The sequence below is a fragment of the Ylistrum balloti genome, unplaced genomic scaffold (assembly GCF_031769215.1).
Source record: "Ylistrum balloti isolate Yb309-2 unplaced genomic scaffold, AGI_CSIRO_Ybal_v1 Utg370246, whole genome shotgun sequence".
NCBI lineage: Eukaryota > Metazoa > Mollusca > Bivalvia > Pectinida > Pectinidae > Ylistrum > Ylistrum balloti.
The window spans coordinates 683,960-705,909 of record NW_026782198.1 but is presented as its reverse complement, the minus strand read 5'-3'; the positions used below and the strand labels follow the sequence as shown (position 1 = coordinate 705,909).

The 21,950-nt window shown below is 35.7% G+C and overlaps 1 protein-coding gene across 1 annotated transcript; it reads right to left on the bottom strand.

Annotated features, from left to right (window-relative positions):
- Positions 1-12,957: 12,957 nt before the first annotated feature.
- On the bottom strand, positions 12,958-14,151 carry LOC132552397 (uncharacterized). The gene has a single exon (XM_060216566.1). It carries the CDS (start codon positions 14,149-14,151, stop codon positions 12,958-12,960), a length of 1,194 nt encoding a protein of 397 aa, XP_060072549.1.
- Positions 14,152-21,950: the final 7,799 nt, after the last annotated feature.

Here is a 21,950-nt window from a genome sequence, read left to right as displayed (position 1 = left end):
CAAGAAAAATCTGTTTCAAAATGAACCTGGCTGTTCATGGGGCGGTAAACCAAACAAACAAACATACAAGCAATAGTGAGCATCACAGAATTCTAAAACAAATCCACATACATTCACTCGTTCTCGTAAAAGAGCATTTACTTCTAGATCGATCGATAACAGACCGGGGAGGTAAAGGTCGCAAGCAAGGTCCGTCCTACTTTTTCCCTGATTGAGTCAACCGTCGTTTCATGGTGGTTTGGTACTGACAAGTCGATAGGTTTGATTGGTTCGTTATGACGGTGCAAGATTTATGGAACTGCAAACCGGTAATGAGATATTGTTTACCAGCGTTTGACGTTTGTCTCAGTCCCTCACCCCGCTCTCCAGACCACCGCCATAAACAAGGAATTCACCAAGGTTACAATTTAGTACTGTCAACGTTTAAATTAAACTTCCGGTTATCTATTTCTTTAGAGAAAAGCTCTTTGTTGTCAACATGTGCGAGACATTTCGTCTGCACAAAAAGGAACTTTGATGCAACAATGAAATCTTTCGGCACAACCCGAGGTTAATGTTAATGGAAAATACTATGACGACATTTTCGGTTCCCTGAATTTATTAATTTATTTATAATATTTATTAGACATAAACGTTATTTTGTATAAATGAAACTTGCACAAAGCAAAATTTCTTTGCCAACCAGTATCATGACGTCGTAACACAAGCGCACAAAAGGTCAACGTCACAATAACTGTGCCAAAATATCTTCAATTTGAGAAACTTGACATTAATTGACCAAGGTGTACATGACAGGTGTCGTCGATGAAATATAAGAAACTTACTCTTCCAAAACACCTTGTCTTATTCTCCTTGTATTTTTCAGGAGTCCCTTTTTTTTGTTCATATTTTGGCTAAGTTTTATTGAATTTGAGTTTCAATTGTGATTATGTTGCCATGTTGGTATTTTCATGATTTTTTTTTCAATTCGTGAAATATTAACCAGCTAACCAACATTTCTGTGTGTTTTATTTTTCTTTCCATTGTAACTTCGCTCTTTGTAGGTAAAGCCGTCCGCATGTTATAAGCATATAATATGATATTGCAACTTCTAATTAATTCCATTGCGAGTTGTTTAAAAATAACACATATCTACCTACAACGTACATGAATTTAAGCCGATGGTATTTCTTTGTCTTGTTTCATTTTATTCATTAGGGTACGAAGAAGTATAACTGTTATATATTATGCAATTACTGACATGCTTTCAGGTGAATACGAGGATTTATTAACCCAAGAATGCGGTATTTCCATATGACACATCCGTCGGCACGTTCAGCAATTTCATATGTAATTTACACTGCCTTGTAGATAAGTCATAAAAAAGCAACCTACGGGAACTGACCTAAAGACTTTCCGGATTTTGTCACTATCTTCCAAATAAGTCATGCTGCTACAGCGATAGCATCCACTATCGTTCATACTCGAAGTAATATGAAAAACAATTTACGGAAATTTCCCGGATTTATTTTGCTCAGCATTATTCAATAAATTCCGAGAGAACCTTTATTATCACAAATAGCATGCTTTCGCGAAATTCTCGGGTTTTTCTCTGATGACTGATAACTAATTTCCGCGCTTTTCACTACCAAAGCAAAAGCGATCCATCAACCTATCCGCTAATGTGAACAAGTGATGTGTTGCTCCTTGTATTTCAGGTAGTCTGGTATGTAATTACAAAATAGCACCTCACAATATCTATATAACTAAGCAACATCTATAGTACTTATATATTTTTCCCCTTTTAAAGAGATGTAAGACCTGTCACGGTTTTCATAGTCCTGTTAAAAGATGTTATATAAGGTTTCAATTCAGATCGCCAGTGGCATGAAGATATAATGTAGTAGTGCAGTATTCCAAGAAAGTAAGATATTGATATGTCTCAAATAATATCGTCCGTTATAATAACTCAGTTATAGGGTCATTAATTGCTGACACTCGCTTTCCTGTTGCCACGCCAAGCTTTTTGGGAAGCTTACATTTGAGGACTACATGTGTATTTACCTTGTATAAAGTTTGTTTACGTGTACAACAAGAAGAAAATACAAACAACTCAAAAGAATCATGATCCAAACTCGAATCAATAAAACTATGGCAAAATATTAACAACAACAAAAGATATACACAGTGGTTCTTGATAAGGTATAGGGAAAATGAGACCAGGTGGTGCGGTGTCAAAAATATTCATCATTCCAAGTACGACTGTCAGAAATATCGCAGTAGACCACAATGGAACCACTAGGTATACCTGTACTAACGAACACCGCATAAGTAAATGGTATATTCCTCACTGAGATCAGAATGATGACCGTATTTTCAGCAACATTCCTCTTTCTAAACCATGTATTGTAGCTTCGCAATATATTTAGATCTACGACAGGGGTGTTCACCAATCACTTTACTCTCAGAAACGATGTGAAATATACATGGAGTTAAGTGTGGCGCTGTTTTTCACTGCTGAACACAGTGCACATTGTATGTAGGTCGTTCACCTCCGTCCATTGACGCGAGAGGCAGACGACATCGTCTCATTGCGTGACCCAATGTTTAATGAAAATGAGTGATATGCACACTCTCTCCCCTTGAGTCTTGTAAAAATGTCTTTAGGTCTTTAACCATGTCCCTTAACAGAGGACATTTTCCCAACCACACCAGATAATTCAAACAGAGTGATAAAAGAGAAATAAATAAAGTAATTTCATGGCATTTTAATAACTCTAGACGCCATCTTGAAAAAAATTATGGTAGCGCATCCGTTTTTAACGACATCTTTATAATAACTGCAATGACTGGTCAGTGTCAGGTCTAGAGAACTGGACAGCGCATTTCGATTTAAAAAATAATTGATTTTGACGTCATAATGACATCCCAGGAAATGGCAATCACAGTCATATAAATGCCTCTTCCGTTTGGCATGGTGATATCAACAAACGACTGACAGATTGTGAAAAGGAGATATCTGTTTTCCAAAAAAAAGAATACGGAACCATTTTCATTTCATGAGAAAAGGTCAGAGAAAACATAAAGGTCACGTCATCCCTAAAATGGAAAGCTCACTCTGCAATGACGATGCACAAAGAAGCAGTTAGATCTTGTTTACATGGAATATTGAACAATTTCTGTGGGAACCTTGTAATACGTAGAAATAAATGTAAACTTTATTTGTTTTCCAACAATTGCGAAGCAGGCAGTTTATATCAATCACTTTGGTCATGATCAAAGCGCGAAAGTGAGCTTACTGTGAGAAGAAACCGGTGTAACTGCGGGACCCACATGGTCGGGCAGATGACCCTCTTACCTTTACGCGTTCACTCGGGGAATCGAACTTCAGATGTTTAGTTTACCACTGCGCCATCCGGCCACCATAAATGTAGAAATGCTGAGAAATTCTAACAGCCCGGTTCCTAGATTCTGACAGATACTACTATTCTGCCATATGGCATACTCAGTTCTGATTTGTAAGTTTGGCTTCGATGAAGCAGGTCGTGAATCACGTGCATTTCAGTCATCAACCCTCGTCACAGTTACCGGTCACGTGTGGAAAGAGCGACATGAAATAGTTGTGGTTCGGTTCCATTGGGTTTTAGCACATTCTGGAAACATTTTAAATAATAGAGTTATAGAAAAATAACAGCACACTGGTTCAATGGTACGGATCAAAGAATAGACAGACGAAGTCCCGCGAGATTTGGTTGCGAATGGGAAATTCGTGGTAAAGCAATAAGCCTAATTACTCCGGCCCTTAAACACTCGACGTTATTGATGCCACGACCCTGGTCATTTCACGGTGGTTAGCACTTGAGTTACCCACTTGGGCAATTAAACAAATGAGCATACACAGATATACCACTTCCAAGTATTAGTCTCTATTTTATTCACTGCAAACAATTTTCGGACATTTCCTGTCATCTCCGTGCTATCTCATTCGCATGAATTCATTGTCGGTGTAAATTTCAGTTTCAATTTCGAAAAAAAAACCTATTTTTCCTATTCTACAGTCCATAGAAGTCTTAAAATGTCGTTGTAATGCATTTGTTCGACATTTGTCCAGAATGCTAGAAAGCTGTTTTTATGAATTTGATTTTTTTGACATATTCAAGTATATGTTAGTCAAAGTAATTTTAAGTCAGAGGATCGGCAGTTTTTAGAACCCCGCCTTTGGTCCCTTAGCATACTGACGAGTCAAAGAAGAATGAAACAGCTGTATGATGTATTCATTATTTGGCTCTAAATATGTTGTATATGTATCTAATTCTAAATTTGATTAAAAGATGGTATTCACTATTGTGTCTTTTTCGGTCTTGAATCCTCCTCTTACTTCAGTAATTCGTGTAAATGTCGATATCTATGGTAGATTCTAGTCTTTAGATCATCGTAACATTGATTTTGAAATATTATATCTTTATCGTGAGATTCTTGTCATATTTTAAAGTTAACATCTTGGATGAAAACAAAATTCATATTACAAGCAAAACACGCAAAATGATTTAAAGAAATGAAATATTTTTTCGCGTGCGATACAGAACATTCAATTACCATGGTAACGTATGAACCAAAGAGAAAACAAAGACACCTTTGATAGTACGTGAAGTTCCCGTGTTTGAACATTTAATTGAGCTTCGTATGTTAGATATTGTTCGTCATTTTGCACATTTGAGCCTAAACCGCTATTGTCAAAGGCATGTGTTCAGTATGTAGCTTTTATCAGTTGTGGTACCTCTGCTTTCAAACATGAATCAAACTTCATGGATAAGTTGATAACAAGCGATGGCGTTTCAAATAAAAATGAGATTTAATGTGACAAGCACAGTTTAAAATATTTCCTTATCAGTTGAGACCTATACAGTCTTTCTACAATATACTCTATTTGTCAATGTAAGTGTTTCGCCATACAGAAGTAAATTCTGACTAGATACATGGCTAACAAAACGAGACATCAGAAATCATTCTGGCGATATCTGCCGCGCTCTTAATGGACGACACTCGAATCTCTAATGCCACTGATTTTCCTCAATATCAAACGATATGTGACCAGAGCGCTTTATCCACTTCTGTTATATATGTGTACTCAAACATGGCCGCGGATCCAATTTCTCTAATGCGCCACAACATGTTTCCTGTTGAAAACGAGAGCACGTAATTACGTACGATCGGAATTGTCAGCGACGGTGAGTGAGTTTATTGGTGTATCCAGAACGCCAAACAGCCAAATTCTGTCAAACGAATAAATGCACACAGCACTGACAGCGTCCTTCGGAAGGTCTCGAATTGCTTCCATTTAGAGTTAGGGTTAAGGTTCGGAATAGTATATGATCCTTTCTCGTAACCACTTAGTATGAAAAATGATACTCAACCAAAGTATTTCTCATTCATTTCAATGTATTTATAGTCCTTTATCTGATTAAATATGGGTCAAGGTTACACGTAAAACAGACCTAAGCGGAAGTTTGAATTTGATGCATTATGGGAAATATGTCAAAGCTCTCCAGTATCACATACATCAAAGGAAAACTCAAAATCGAAGGAGCGATTGTATTATATAGGAAAACAAATGACAAAGATGACACGACAAAACCGTCAATTTCATTGCTGATTTACGACATGTTCCCTGGTATACGAGGCTGAATCCAAAACGTGTATTTAGACGAAAAATACATTTGTAAATTGATAATTGTAAAACAATGCCTAGTTCTTATCAACAATTCTTAATTTTCATGAACTTATTTGGGAATCACGTTTATAAAAAGAAAATAGATTAATATATAAATAAAAACGAAAATAAAACAGAAAAGATATTTTAATATGTTTGATGGTTATGGTTTGATGCTGAAATCTTTTCTCAATAACCTCCAAACTATGCCCATAGCAGTCGATTGCTATGCCAAAATTAGTTTGTCCGTCTCTTTGTCGCTTACTTTGAGTTTATTCCCTAATTAAACCAAAACTGCGATAAAATGACCTTCAGAAGGACGAATCTTTATCACCAATATAGACAACAGTTCCGTGATAGAGAATACTTGCTAGTAAAGGACGGATGCCTAGAATTGCCTGACTGATGCACATTACATTGGCGAGAAGCCATCACCAAAGACTTGAACTTATGTGTATTTTGCTTTTATATCTAAATACATTGCCCTGTGTTAGGTATACACGGAAAAGGAGCCACCTAAAAGTGTTACAGTGTATATAAGTAATTGCCTTGTTCGGGGATCTTGGACAGGGATTGTATTAGTCTCAGCGTAATATGTTTAAATATATAGAGAGAGACCACGTATAATAGAATTACGTATTACGGACAAGTAACGATTAAATCTGATCCTCTTAGGGTGATGCAAAATATCCTTTAACCAAAATGATACGCCAAGAGTGAAAGATAGGAAAAGAAGACAAGTACTAAAAACAAATATAAATCGTTCGACAAATTAAAGAAAGAAAAGAAAAAAGAAAAAAGATCATGTTTTTTAAAAAATGGTATAAAGAAAAAAAAACAAGAAAAAAGTGAAGATTTGCTGTAATTTCCATTTAAAAGTAAATATATCAACAATCATGATGTTTTGAGAGATAACCGAGTAGCTTCAATTTGAAGTAAAATTCAAAAGTTAAGAAATACAAAATTAATGTTCAGAGGTAATTCGATATTTACCTTAAATTGAAATTGAGATGTGTGGTACTAATCAATATTTGTCGAAAATGATAGAGTTTGTTGAATAGAGTGGATCATGTGTATTGCTTTGTCAGAACATTTGTGGGAACCGTATAGAGAGAACACATGGCCGACAACACAAGTTTAAAGTTAATCGAATTCCATCATGTATAATTGTAGGGTAAGTTTCCAAAGGAATCATTTGTAGACCTGCTCTGCCGACATGTCTATAATTACCTGAAATGTGGAAGAGATATTTAAAGACCATGAATAAAAACATGTTTAAATGAAGAGAAAAGGAAAGAAAAAAAATTGATTTCCATCCAAACAAAACTGGCACATTTAGCTCACGAGTCCGTGCCCGTACATCAGAAATCGTTATACATTGTCAGTTATATAGGTTTCCACTTAATGGACGAACCGACAGATCACCTGGCAAGTAAAAAGTAGCTAATTAAATTAAGTAATTAGTAAAACAGAGAACTATGGACACAGCGAATTTTTTTCAAACCGAATAATCTTACAATAACAGGGGGGAAACGCATCTGTATTAAACCTCGCTGTGCTGCACTTGTACACCCAAAAGAGATACAGCAGTGATGTGCATCACACATGGCACTTACGCCGTCTCTTTGAGGTTTTCAGGTGAGTCGGTAAATTTAATCAACAGCAACATTACCACCGTGAAAACATTGATGGAGAAGGATGGTCGTTATAGTGTTTTTTTAGATACATGTAACTTTGTTTGGTTCATAATAACCAAAAGTTTGAAATTTAAAAAGCTGCATGCCCGACAGATCTCTGCCATTCGCTGAAATTTGAATAAGTTGCCAAGCGTTTGAATTGTGCCAAAACTTTCTTCAAAGTATGGTTAGTGTAACTGAGGAGATTTTTTTGAATTACATGTATTCCAATGGTTGTTAAAAAACCATTTAAAGACGGCGATTACCAACGAGTAAAATGTAGAAGAAAAAAAACAAAGGAAAATACGTGAAAAAATGTCCAGTTATTAATTTTCGACATAGCTTCATCCAACAAATAGTGATATTATGATGGCACGTTTAATATTGAAATAAGGGAAAGTACAATGTGTTAAAGATTAGTCACATTGATTCAGAAACGCACTGATGTAATATTCCAGTGACGCGTCAGTATACCAAAGGGAGACAACCGCGCAAAATTAGGCGATGTTTTGGTAGATTACAATAGAAAACTATCAACAGTACATATTGGAATGGTTTACTTGCCTAACCCAGTACATTGTAGTAGTAAATTGGTATTTCAGCAGTAACATGGTATACTGCTGTAAATGGGTATTCCACACAAGTTTGGATTTCATGGGATGCTTTTTAAGAAAACTATTCAAACCTTCTACTTAAGTTCTTATGTAAATCGTTCACCTCATTTTACCATTTAAACAAAGATATGATATTTAATTTATGGAAAGTCGTTATTGATCTAGCTAGATCGATTTACAAAAGCGCGGCCTTGATTGCGTCATAATAGTAAGCTGAACATGATGATTTTTGTGTATATTATAAAGTCAACAGAAAATAAGTCTTCTGAAGTGATAAAACTATAACCCAGCAGAAGCTTTAATGAACAGCATACACGCTTGCGTATTTTACACGGCATAAAATCTATGATCCAGCGACCTTACAGTTCCAGATTTCCCGATGCGCAATATGTAGAAGGTTTGACTGGAAGTATTCCCACTAATTTATCTTGTGCGAGAGAGATATTGTGGTGCTAACAATAGTTTCAAAAGTCTTTAGAATGAATTCTTTTAAGATACAGAAAAGAAAGAAATTTTGCAACAGGGGCGGAATATTCCTTTGAATTATTATCTTATTCTAGCTAGGTATAACATCTACCGCAGTATAATATCAATATCATATTCTAGATAAAACATATTTCTAGAGTTTTATTCCTAGCATAATATTTTAGCTATATCTCATATCTCCGAACTACACTCCCTGTACCAGTATCACATTCTAATTAATATTATATTTTCTATAGCTTTATTCCTTGTATAATATTTTAGCTAGATGTCATTTCTGCAGGACTACACTCCCTGTATTAGTGTCATATTTTAGCTAGATACAAATGTATCATTCAAATGTATCTACCGATCAATGTCCAGATCTATATGTATAAATACATGTATGGTATTCTATCTATATGCCGTATTTCAATAGCTACTTTCCCTGTGTTAGTATCATATACTACATAGATATCATATCTACCTCACCCGTGTCCTATGCTACATATATTCCTCTCATAAGTATCAAATTTATGTTTATAGATACATCTATATATTCAGATGTATCTAAAATGTACCGTACCTACATCTGGAGTTATATTCCCTGCATCCCATTCTAGCTAGATATCAAAGCTACCTCATGTTGTGTTTCATCAGTTAAAAATATAGTGACACACGCAGACACTGTAACAATTGGATAGTTTGTAACACTGTCCACATCAGGGATATCTACTGATGTCCTCTTACTGAAAGAAAGTAAATCGTGTGGGTTTTTTCCCTCAATATTATTAGAATTTGAATTCTATCGCATATATTCTGTGGAATTGTACTTAATGTCCATGATACAAGTATGTTTTTTCAATGGTTTCGGAACGTGCGATTGTTTATAAAAATAGGAAATTAGGAATGAAATAACGTGAAGCCACCAGAGTCACGCAACAAGAAAGATAACTCGTGCACTAATACACAATAACATCGGGTATTCTATACCACTTTGTTTCTGTGAAAGTAATAGCAATCAGAGGTAAAAACAAGACAAACACAATTCTAAACACTAACATTAGAAACCAGGATTTAATAACGATGCAATCAATTATAAGTCTAAAAATAGAAACACTAGAGAATGTTAATATTACACAGGTGGATCCTATTGTGCATGTGTTTATTGTGTTGTGCTTGTAAAATGGCCAAGACAGGTTTACGTAGAGGCGATTAAATTCTCTCATTCTCCCGATGTTTGCTGTAACCAGATAAATACTAGTTCGAAATTTTGATAAATTATGGAGCTGTTACACATGTGCATCTGGATTGTTATATTTCTATGGATGACTGAAAAAATTCTTCAGTCGTCAAAACATTAGGCCCATAGCATCACAGACGAGTCAGTGAAGGACGAAACAGCGGTATGATAAAGGTTCATCTCGTTCTACTTTATGTAAATTTCAATTTGTATTCAATCTTTTGTTAGAATCTTTGTTGTACTGTTCTGTGCAGGTCAACACACCCGTGTTTTCTGGATGTGCATTACATGCTTGCGAGTTGGTTCGAGCCACTTTTCAAACGAAAAAGATAATTAAGTTGTACGAACGAATTTAAAAGTTGTACTTGTATTTCAAGATAAGCAGTCGGAAGAATGAGTTTAAAAGTCGTACAATACAGAATCTCTCATACGAGAGGTTGTTCGTCGGTAACTATTTCTAGAAAATTATTGAGACAGATTTGAGATTGAAATGTCTATTTGTAGATCAGTGGTGATTTCATTTTAGAATAGAATATATTCTTTTAAAATAAAATTGCAATTCAAAGTTTGCATTCATACTTACACAGAAAAATGTTTCAATTTGCATATAACATATAACAGTTAACAGAATAATTGGGCTTGTCCATGTGTCTTAATTGTGTTACTCGGGTGAAGTATTACCATCTTACATACATAATATTGTACATATGAAAGTATATCAGGACTTTTGTTAATAAACAAATCTTCACATGAAATTGTATATAGAGGAAAGATTCCTAAAATTACCTCAATATTTATTTCCTAAATAAAAAAGATTAAGATATACAGTAGAAAGCTCATGGGGAAAAAAAACATTAATATCGTAAAAAAAATCATCGGGGACTGAAAATCAAGCGTTTTTGTTATCGATGAAGCAATAATCCGGTCGAAAACGAATGTTGATGTCAATGATTGATGGTTGAAATACAGAAGATAGTTATTCTGATATGTCTCTATTTTTGTCACTTAAAATGCAATAAACGTGAAAAGCACAGGTACATTCTATAATCCCTCAGACCTACCAACTGAACGGACAAGAAAAAGAAACAGCAGACCTCGATCTTATTATCGCTGACAGTTTTCATTAGCTGGATAACATTTACTTGTGTGGAGAAATATACTGTTAACTACTGAGCGATAATGATATCTAACACAGCACATTTGGTGTGTATAAGAATCGCTTCCCTTGTTTCTAATATGTTATGGTAATAAATGTCATAAAATTGAAACGGAATAAATATTCTTTAAAATTATTTAAATATGGTACACATACGTGTTTATGACTGGATCATCTTCCGATTGACTTCACACGTGTAGATATTTTAAACCATAAAATTGCATACCGTTCCTCACCACATGAAATGAACACGGGCTTATGTGCATGTCACATTATCATAAATCTCTTCACCGATTATTGTGTAAGTCCGGACTTTTGACACCCAAACATAGCTGTCGAATCAGGATATATGGTGGCACCTTCAAGAAGTTCACTGTTGTTATATATACATAAGTATTAATTCACAATGTAGATTTGTATTTATATGATAATACTAATTTTTGTAAATATATTAGCGACTATTTACAACTGATCAGATTACACGTTGACTAAATTAGATGATCCTAACACATGGGGATATTGTGTAGGGTTTTCTTGTCGAAATATTTGCTATCTACGCAAGCGTATTCCGGCCTCGTTGTGTTTTATTTTAACTCGAAATTTCGAGTTGCTATCTCGAAATTTCGAGATAAAATAAAACACAACGTGGCCGGAATACGTTTCCGTAGCTATCCAATTCCAAAGCATATGTTCTCTGTCGTCACCGCCATTTTGTTTACAACGCTTCATCTTGCGTTAGAGCATTTGCGCGTTTGAAAGAGTCAGACTTGCAACGCTTCTAAACGACTCAGAAGTTTCTTCAGAAATGTATTGATTACTATTTCCTTAAGTAGGAAGTTACAAGCGAAATATTTATAGGTTAACTGTTTATGTTCTTTAGAGTAAACAGTCGTTTAGTTAACAAGGATCTCGGTTATGGCTGAGGGTTCGAAGCTTTGTTGGGAAACTTTGTATCTATCTATTTATTCATTTAATTATTTATTTATTTGTTGTTGCATTGTTTAATTTTTATTTACTTATTTTTCCTCGAGTCTAAGATATTTTACTATGAAACTTGGTGAATACACTAGGTGTTTTCTTTCATCACCACTGCTGTACATGTGTCACAAGACCAATATCGCACTTAGACCGTTTCATTGAAAAACTCTAAGCAGATCAACATGGTCATCTTCATAAGAAAATTTCATATTTTTTTCCTGTCTAACCTGTGTATGTACATGTTTTGTTGAACACAGAGAATGTTTGGCAGCACACTTCCAGAGATAAATGTTGACCTCCTACTGTTTTCGTTATTGTAGCAGTATCTACTGCTGGTCGATTTATATTTGGAAATCGATCTGTTATGCGTTTGAATAATTTGCAAATTATTATTAAGAGCAACAGCGCCCGAGTTAAGCTCTTAAATGTTAAAAACGAGATAGGCCTGCATGAAATAGATAGTTACATCCCTTCCCACATGTGTTACATTTCCCTTTTAAAACCATCTTGAACGTCAAAAGCTAAATTGTGTTGATATAAGGATGGCATATGTCGTATGATCACCCGTTTCGTTCACAAATAATAGATTGTTCTGGAAAATCATTGTGTCTCCTTAGAATGTGGTACCTGACTGTCCAGTTATGATTGTATCGTTACGGTCGCGTTAGGACGTCACAGACAACTTAAAGTTGACATTAAAAAGAACTTTGTCGATAGAATGAACAAAAACAATGCTAGAGAAGTAATTTTTGATATTTTATTTTATCAATATTCCAAAAGTGTATTCACTTTCCATACTGTTCTTATCCTCTAAACTCTCTCCTGTAAATCCCTGAACTGAGATTCCAGTTTGTGCCTTCAGAGTTACATACATAACACTTAAATACTTATATATTGAGACTGCACCGTTGTTTAGATTAAGAATCAAATATGAACGAGAAAGGTCCGTATCTACATCCGGTAAACTGAATGATTGCAATAATGTCTGTTTTGTTAGGTTTTAGTTTTTTTCATAAAGTTTTATTAAATGTAAATTTAGAGTACAAGTCTGATGACTACCATTTGATCAGTTACCTTCCTTTCATCAGCGTTTGTCATCCTGGTAACTTAATAAGAACAGTTGAGGTATCACACATGCACTACGTACTGTACTTCAGTAGTTTGATATTGCAGCTACCAAACATCACCCATAGGATATCCTCTCTGTCTATACCAACAGCAGTAGTCCAGTAGACATCTCTGTGCAGGTTCCTTAGGAACTCACCACGCCCACTAATAAGTAGAACACGTTTGTTTTTGCGGTCTCCTATAACTAGGCGACCTCCACTATCATACGCCACATTCCAGGGGTCAAATACTTCTGACTGCGCTTTTGGTTGATGTGTGTCGAGGTCTTCGCTTCCATATCGAAAGAGCTCCTTGAAGTCAGTATCCATAACAATAACCTGTTGATTTTTACCAACGTGTTTTCCATCACTTAAATTGACCACTGCGATGTTATGAGTGACGGGACATTCTGAAATTCTGTGTGGTGTATACGCCTTCCCAATGCCCGCAGCCATTGTACTGAGTACCAATTCACCGTTTGCCGTAAATTTTTTGATGTGTTTGGGCGCTCCTAAAACGACATGCTTACTGGCTGTAATGCAGATGCACTGTGGTTCTTCCGTGTTTTTGAATCTTTGTACAAGTCGGCCTGAAACAAGCTCTGTAATGTATTTTTCCTCGTCACATGCCCACAATATGTTGGTTGTTGGTGATAGACTAATGTCCTTGATCTTGGCGTTGTGTTTGACCTCCTGTACAATTTTGCCCTGCTTGTCCAGTTGAATCAAGGTGTCACTGTTATGTGCACTGGTCCACATGCGTCCTTCAGTGCCGGGGCATATACAATCGATATTACATGGAGATTCCAACTCTCCCAATATCTTCGTCCGAGGACCTTTTCTCCTTCCAGCTGACCTCTGTTGTGTATAAGGCGTCTTTACATTCGGTCCTGACCTCTGTTGTTGAATGAATTGTCCTTTTTGACCTGCCTGATCATGACCTTTGAAGGATTGACCCTGTCCTTGATCCGAGACGTCCATTTCTCCAAGAGCATGTTTCAAGTGACACTGAGGACTCCCGTTCGGCGTAAAGCTAACGGTACCAAGGGTAGGTTTAACGGGGAGTGTGACAGATGAATGAATCTCACATCCTGTGTCGAAAATGTCTATGTTAGAGCCACGCTGAAGTGCTTCCTTACATTCCAGTACTTTTTGTTTTAGTTGTGTGCTGTACATTTCCAGGTCATGTTTATAGGTTTGTAACAACTTAGCGTTATCCTCTTCCATTTGTTTATAAAGGGATAAAGTCTGAGCTGAAAGAAAGTCAAGGTCTTCTTTTAATTTGTTTGTTTGTGACATTAATCGTTGTGAAAGGTTTCCAAAATTGCTGGCGTTTTCCATGAGCAGCTTATCTGTAGACATGATATACTGGTCGATTTGTACAAGCTCAGTATTTTCACTTTTCTTAATGAAGTTTTGAATGTCTTGTTTCTTCCGTGCAGAAATATCGCCAATTCCACAAAGAGGGTGGCTCTTATGCACACTAGATAAACACTTAATACATGCAAGCTGTTCACATTTTTCGCAGTAAAGGTCCAGTTGGTTCCCTTTGTGGTAGATACACACACTTCCGCCTTTAATACGGAAAGGAATCTGACCTTTATATAGGGACGTAGCCATTTTGATTCTTAATAAGTCGATATTTTCCACTATAGAGAAACCTAAAATTTCCCGTCAGAGGTTTGTTTTGACGCAGTAAAGAACAATTCACATGTAATCATAACTGTTTTTTGGTAATTCCGTTTGTTCCCAGTGCAGTAAGAATGACCATCAGAGTAAATGTATTTGTAAATGTCAATTAATAGCGGTAGTTACATAATGTCACTCACCGATTTTGTGATGACGTCATGGCATCCATATAAATTCGCCATACTTTTCTACTGAAACAGTGTTAGTTGTTCTCAAGTTTGAAAGTATCTCTGTCGACTTCTATCTGTTCTGCTAAAACTTATAAATCACAACCAACCTTCTCGGCCGAAAGATAATACAAAGCTAATCTACAATGTATTGATCTAGATAAGAGATAAGGTTATTGATCTTTTTTAAACACTACATATCTACCCGGGTGGCAGTTGTTTGTAGGGAAACAAGGAAGTGGGTTTATCCGTTGTGAGGCGACTTGATATAACCTTATTTATTACCTGTTAAAGCGAATCAGGACAAGGAATATTGGCCCGACGCCAATGAGGTTGTAAATAACATGACAAGTTACATAGGCAACTTTACTAGAGGAGAGCGGAATCAAGTGAAAGAACAATAATTGATATAAACATAGAGTCGGTTCCAGGTCCGGAATTCCGGAATTCTAATTCAACCTGAAAGACTATACAACATACTGATTTAAGTTACAATCATTAATCTCGAATAATTCTGCAAATGTGTGTGTATTTTTGTCAATTTTAAATTTTAACAAAAAAATTATGTTATGGAGGAAGACTTTTTGTTTTCTATACAATTTGTATTTTCACGGTATATACTGTTTCTAGTTTGGCAGTATATTCTTATTCCCCATAAACTAAACAATGGAACCTCTCGATATTGAAGACCTTGACGTATGATGTATCATAATGTAATGTACTGTAGTGTACAACAAAGGGTTTTAATTCACGAATTGGCCTTTTTACCTCGTCAAAGGCTCTGTGAAACTAAAATCTTAGACTCGTTTATTAGATCTTGTATGAAACGGAAACTCATGTAAAATATTATTTAAATATGATATACTCATGCTTTAATCATACAGCTGCATTTGAAATGTTAACCTCGTTAAATTTACAACGTTAATATCTCTTCATTTACAATGTACAGTATATCTACTTTTTTTCGTTGGCCGAAATATCGGGTGTTACATGTAGCCTAGTATGTCAACTGCTGGAGTGCCCTCCGGTCCTTTGCATGGGGATGTTGGCAACATTGTAAATTGCATTCGATTATGTGTAGAAATATCTAATTATGTTTTATTACACTGTATTTCGTTATTATTCGTTAGCCAGAACAGACTTCTGGTGTAAATTGTCGGTGATGTTCATAACATTCACTACCTTATTTACCAATTCAACATTCATAAATTAGCGAGTTGTTGGATGACCGCGGCCATCTTTTACTGGCGTTTAAAGAGCCTCCCCCTACATTAATATTAACCTGGACCTCCCCCTACATTAACATTAACCTGGACCTCCCCCTACATTAACATTAACCTGGACCTCCCCCTACATTAACATTAACCTGGACCTCCCTCTACATTAACATTAACCTGGACCTCCCCCTACATTAACATTAACCTGGACCTCCCCCTACATTAACATTAACCTGGACCTCCCTCTACATTAACATAAACCTGGACCTCCCCTACATTAACATTAACCTGGACCTCCCTTACATTAACATTAACCTGGACCTCCCCCTACATTAACATTAACCTGGACCTCCCTCTACATTAACATAAACCAGGACCTCCCCCTACATTAACATTAACCTGGACCTCCCCCTACATTAACATTAACCTGGACCTCCCTCTACATTAACATTAACCTGGACCTCCCCCTTTATTAACATTAACCTGGACGTCCCCTTACATTAACATTAACCTGGACCTCATCTTACATTAACCTGGACCTCCCTCTACATTAACATTAACATGGACCTCCCCCTACATTAACATTAACCTGGACCTCCCTTACATTAACATAAACCAGGACCTCCCCTACATTAACATTAACCTGGACCTCCCCCTACATTAACATTAACCTGGACCTCCCTCTACATTAACATAAACCAGGACCTCCCCTACATTAACATTAACCTGGACCTCCCCCTTAACATTAACCTGGACCTCCCTCTACATTAACATTACCTGGACCTCCCCCTAACATTAACCTGGACCTCCCTTACATTAACCTGGACCTCCCCCTACATTAACCTGGATTACCTTAACCTCCCCTCTACATTAACATTTAACCTGGACCTCCCCCTACATTAACATTAACCTGGACCTCCCCATTAACCTACATTAACATTAACCTGGACCTCCCCTACTACATTAACATTATTAACATTAACCTGGACCTCCCCCTACATTAACATTAACATTAACCTGGACCTCCCCTTACATTAACATTAACCTGGACCTCCCCCTACATTAACATTAACCTGGACCTCCCCCTACATTAACATTAACCTGGACCTCCCCCTACATTAACATTAACCTGGACCTCCCTCTACATTAACATAAACCAGGACCTCCCCTTACATTAACATTAACCTGGACCTCACCTTACATTAACCTGGACCTCCCCTACATTAACATTAACCTGGACCTCCCTTACATTAACATAAACCAGGACGTCCCTCTACATTAACATTAACCTGGACCTCCCTTTACATTAACATTTACCTGGACCTCCCCCTACATTAACATTTACCTGGACGTCCCCTTACATTAACATTAACCTGGACCTCCCCTTACATTAACATTAACCTGGACCTCACCTTACATTAACCTGGACCTCCCTCTACATTAACATTAACCTGGACCTCCCCTTACATAAGCATTAACCTGGACCTCATCTTACATTACCATTAACCTGGACCTCACCTTACATTAACATTAACCTGGACCTCCCCTACATTAACATTAACCTGGACCTCCTACATTAACATTAACCTGGACCTCACCTTACATTAACATTAACCTGGACGTCCCCTTACATTAACATTAACCTGGACCTCATCTTACATTAACATTAACCTGGACCTCACCTTACATTAACCTGGACCTCCCTCTACATTAACATAAACCTGGACCTCCCCCTACATTAACATTAACCTGGACCTCCCTCTACATTAACATTAACCTGGACCTCCCCCTACATTAACATTAACCTGGACCTCCCCTTACATTAACATTAACCTGGACCTCCCCTACATTAACATTAACCTGGACCTCACCTTACATTAACCTGGACCTCCCCCTACATTAACATTAACATTAACCTGGACCTCACCTTACATGGACTGACTTGACAGTTTAAAGATATCTAAGATATCTATTTAAATGATTGTTTGCATTTTCGTATTAATCACTTTATTTGTACAGTTTTCGCCTTCCATGCCATGATAGGTGTTAGTGTAATTAGATGCGATGCTGTACAGATAAACAAGATCGACTGAAAGTTTTACAAACATACGTCAGATTTTATTGTTCACCAAAGAACATTTGTACTGATTTGTACTTATTGGTAGTAAATATCATTTACAAACAACATAGTTAACAATTTAATGACTGGAATGCGTTCTGTTTCTGGATGAGTAATTAGATTTCATCTATTGGCTAACGTGAAAACCACTTGATCGGATAAATCATTCTACCGTTGATTGGTTGTAGTACAAACAATTTCCCCCATATACGAATTATATACGGATAGCGCAAACAGTGTTTCCGGATATTCATGAAGACAACAGCAGAAACAGGATTATTTCGGATATATATATGTTTCGTCTTGGTAAGTCTTTAAGTGTATTAAAAACTTATAATATAAATGATTTGTGTTATTACAAAATATTTAAAATGGTTCGTGGATGATTTCATATGTTCGTAAACAGAGTAGTTAGGCAAAGGTAACTTTGATTTTAATTGTCATATTTTGAGAGCCATAGCCTATTTCCTGTGGCTATATCTTGATATGCACCAGTTATCGTGTACACAATGCTATTAAATGTAAACGAAATTCTATATATAGCTAAAAAAATGTATTTAAATCTTTTTGTAATAATTCACCGCTTAAAATATATGAATATATCAACATATCACGAAAACTATCAATATTTTTTATTCTTACATTACTCATGGATGTGTTCTTTTATGTCATATGTTTTCTATCATTTCAGATAGGACCTTGTCCGTAAGATGAGTCGGCCACAAGTACTAATCTAATATGTATACGTGCTGTTAGTGTTGCTTCTAATGTATGGCCTTATAGAATTAAGACAAACAATCTTCCATACTCAAGGTGCCTTTTCAGACAGTCATACGTAGTGAAGCGCCAAGGTACCCTCGGAAATCCTGCTCTAGCAATCAAACTTACATAGACTTCGGGCTGCATTGACAACAGAGCAGACGGAAAGGGTCGATAACTGCATGTTAGATTACACAACTGACGACAGAAAAGGTCCACAACAAGATCAGGCTAATAAGAATGTTAGATATACAAGTCATACCTATTTAAACAATAAAAGTTTGGTAATCGACGCCGGAGGTCACCTAGGGAATGACATTAGGGAACTCAACACAAGATATCCGGAGGTCTACGTCGTTCTTGAATCTGTTGCCGAGTTTTTCAAAATATTACAAGAGACATTTAAAGATTGGCCAAACATCATTTTGTACAACATAGCGGATAGTGGATGTCAACGACGGTACTTTTTATGCCGGTAAAAGTAACGATGGTACTTGAGTTTATAGACAAGTTAGGGACATGGTAGAACTTAATATAGTTTCCATGTCGACTTTGCCCTAGAAACTAAAAGTTAAAAATAGGAAAGATGCCCTAGTTACACTGAATTGTGAAGGATGTGAATACGCCTTCCTTGATTTCTTACTATCTACGGACTATATACGTCACTTCCGGAATATACAATACCAATCTCACAGAGTTCCATCACTGTGTTACCCGGTTAAACGTTTCTGTCATGGTGTAAAGTGTTTATCACGAATAATATACATAATAAATAAATAGGTGTACGAACATACACACCAAACTCGGGTGCAATTACAACAGATAATTCAAATCTGAAACCTTCGGATCAGCATACATTTCAGTCCATGATGGATTGTGTTAGCTTGTTAATAACTACACGTATCTTTAAATAGTTTTATTTTAAGTAAATACACACTTTGCGATTCATACTTTTTACTGATTTAGAACAAAGCAGGATTGCATTTCTTCTCTTTCAGAATTGATGAATGTGTTTTTAGTGTAGAAGTCTTGGAGATGGCATCGAGTCGTTGGCTTATAGAAAATATGTATAATTATGGCGAATGTGATTTTCTCTACCCTATATATATTGTTTATTTAACAAACACTATGTATATGGTTTATTTAACAAACACTATGTATATGGTTTATTTAACATCACTATGTATATGGTTCATTTAACAAACACTATGTATATGGTTTATTTAACAAACACTATGTATATGGTCATTTAACAAACACTATGTATATGGTTCATTTAACAAACACTATGTATATGGTTCATTTAACAAACACTATGTATATTGTTTATTTAACAAACACTATGTATATGGTTTATTTAACAAACACTATGTATATGGTTCATTTAACAAACACTATGTATATGGTCATTTAACAAACACTATGTATATGGTTCATAAAACAAACACTATGTATATGGTTTATTTAACAAACACTATGTATATGGTTTATTTAACAAACACTATGTATATGGTTTATTTAACAAACACTATGTATATGGTTTATTTAACAAACACTATGTATATTGTTTATTTAACAAACACTATGTATATGGTTTATTTAACAAACACTATGTATATGGTTCATTTAACAAACACTATGTATATGGTTTATTTAACAAACACTATGTATATGGTTTATTTAACAAACACTATGTATATGGTTTATTTAACAAACACTATGTATATGGTTTATTTAACAAACACTATGTATATGGTTTATTTAACAAACACTATGTATATGGTTCATTTAACAAGCACAATAAAGAGTAATATCATGTAGACAAGATTTTTATTTCAATAGTGGTCAAGGATGACCTTTGACCTTCCAAAGATGTAGATGTTATTGGGGTGATGCTATGGTGTTCTTGGTCTGTAAACTGGACAGATGATTACAAAATTTTAAAATCTCGTGTACAGAAGACCTTGGTAGACTGATACTATGAAGAATCACAGGGATTTGGCACGAATTCCGGACCAAAGGTTAATATAAATGTATCATAATGACCAGTGGTATAACTCTGGAGATGGAAAAGGCAAAAAAAAATTCACTCATGTAATTTTTATATTCTAGGGTCCGTAGATATTAGTAACACATACATTACCTGAAGAGAATTTTTTTATTGGCCAAGAATAAAATAAGGTATGAGAATAAGACTGGGTGTTCAGGATGAAGCGTCCTCTGCTTTATCGACGACACTCCGCTATGAAAACCGATCAAAGTATGTAATGTCACGTTCTCAAGTGAGAACAAGGTTTACAACGAGCATCCAAACGTACAGCTTTATATCCTAATGGGTATGTCAAATATTGTTAGAAACACTGTACTCTGATGGGTATGTCAAATATTGATAGAAACACTGTACTCTAATGGGTATGTCATATATTGATAGAAACACTGTACTCTAATGGGTATGTCAAATATTGATAGAAACACTGTACTCTAATGGGTATGTCAAATATTGATAGAAACACTGTACTCTAATGGGTATGTCATATATTGATAGAAACACTGTACTCTAATGGGTATGTCAAATATTGTTAGAAGCACTGTACTCTAATGGGTATGTCAAATATTGATAGAAACACTGTACTCTAATGGGTATGTCAAATATTGATAGAAACACTGTACTCTAATGGGTATGTCAAATATTGTTAGAAACACTGTACTCGAATGGGTATGTCAAATATTGATAGAAACACTGTACTCTAATGGGTATGTCAAATATTGTTAGAAACACTGTACTCTAATGGGTATGTCAAATATTGTTAGAAACACTGTACTGTACTCTAATGGGTATGTCAAATATTGTTAGAAACATTGTACTCTAATGGGTATGTCAAATATTGTTAGAAACACTGTACTCTAATGGGTATGTCAAATATTGATAGAAACACTGTACTCTAATGGGTATGTCAAATATTGTTAGAAACACTGTACTCTAATGGGTATGTCAAATATTGTTAGAAACACTGTACTCTAATGGGTATGTCAAATATTGTTAGAAACACTGTACTGTACTCTAATGGGTATGTC

Excerpts from the sequence above, each read along its gene's own strand:
- LOC132552397 (XM_060216566.1), bottom strand. The coding sequence starts at position 14,151 with ATGGAAGAGGATAACGCTAAGTTGTTACAAACCTATAAACATGACCTG.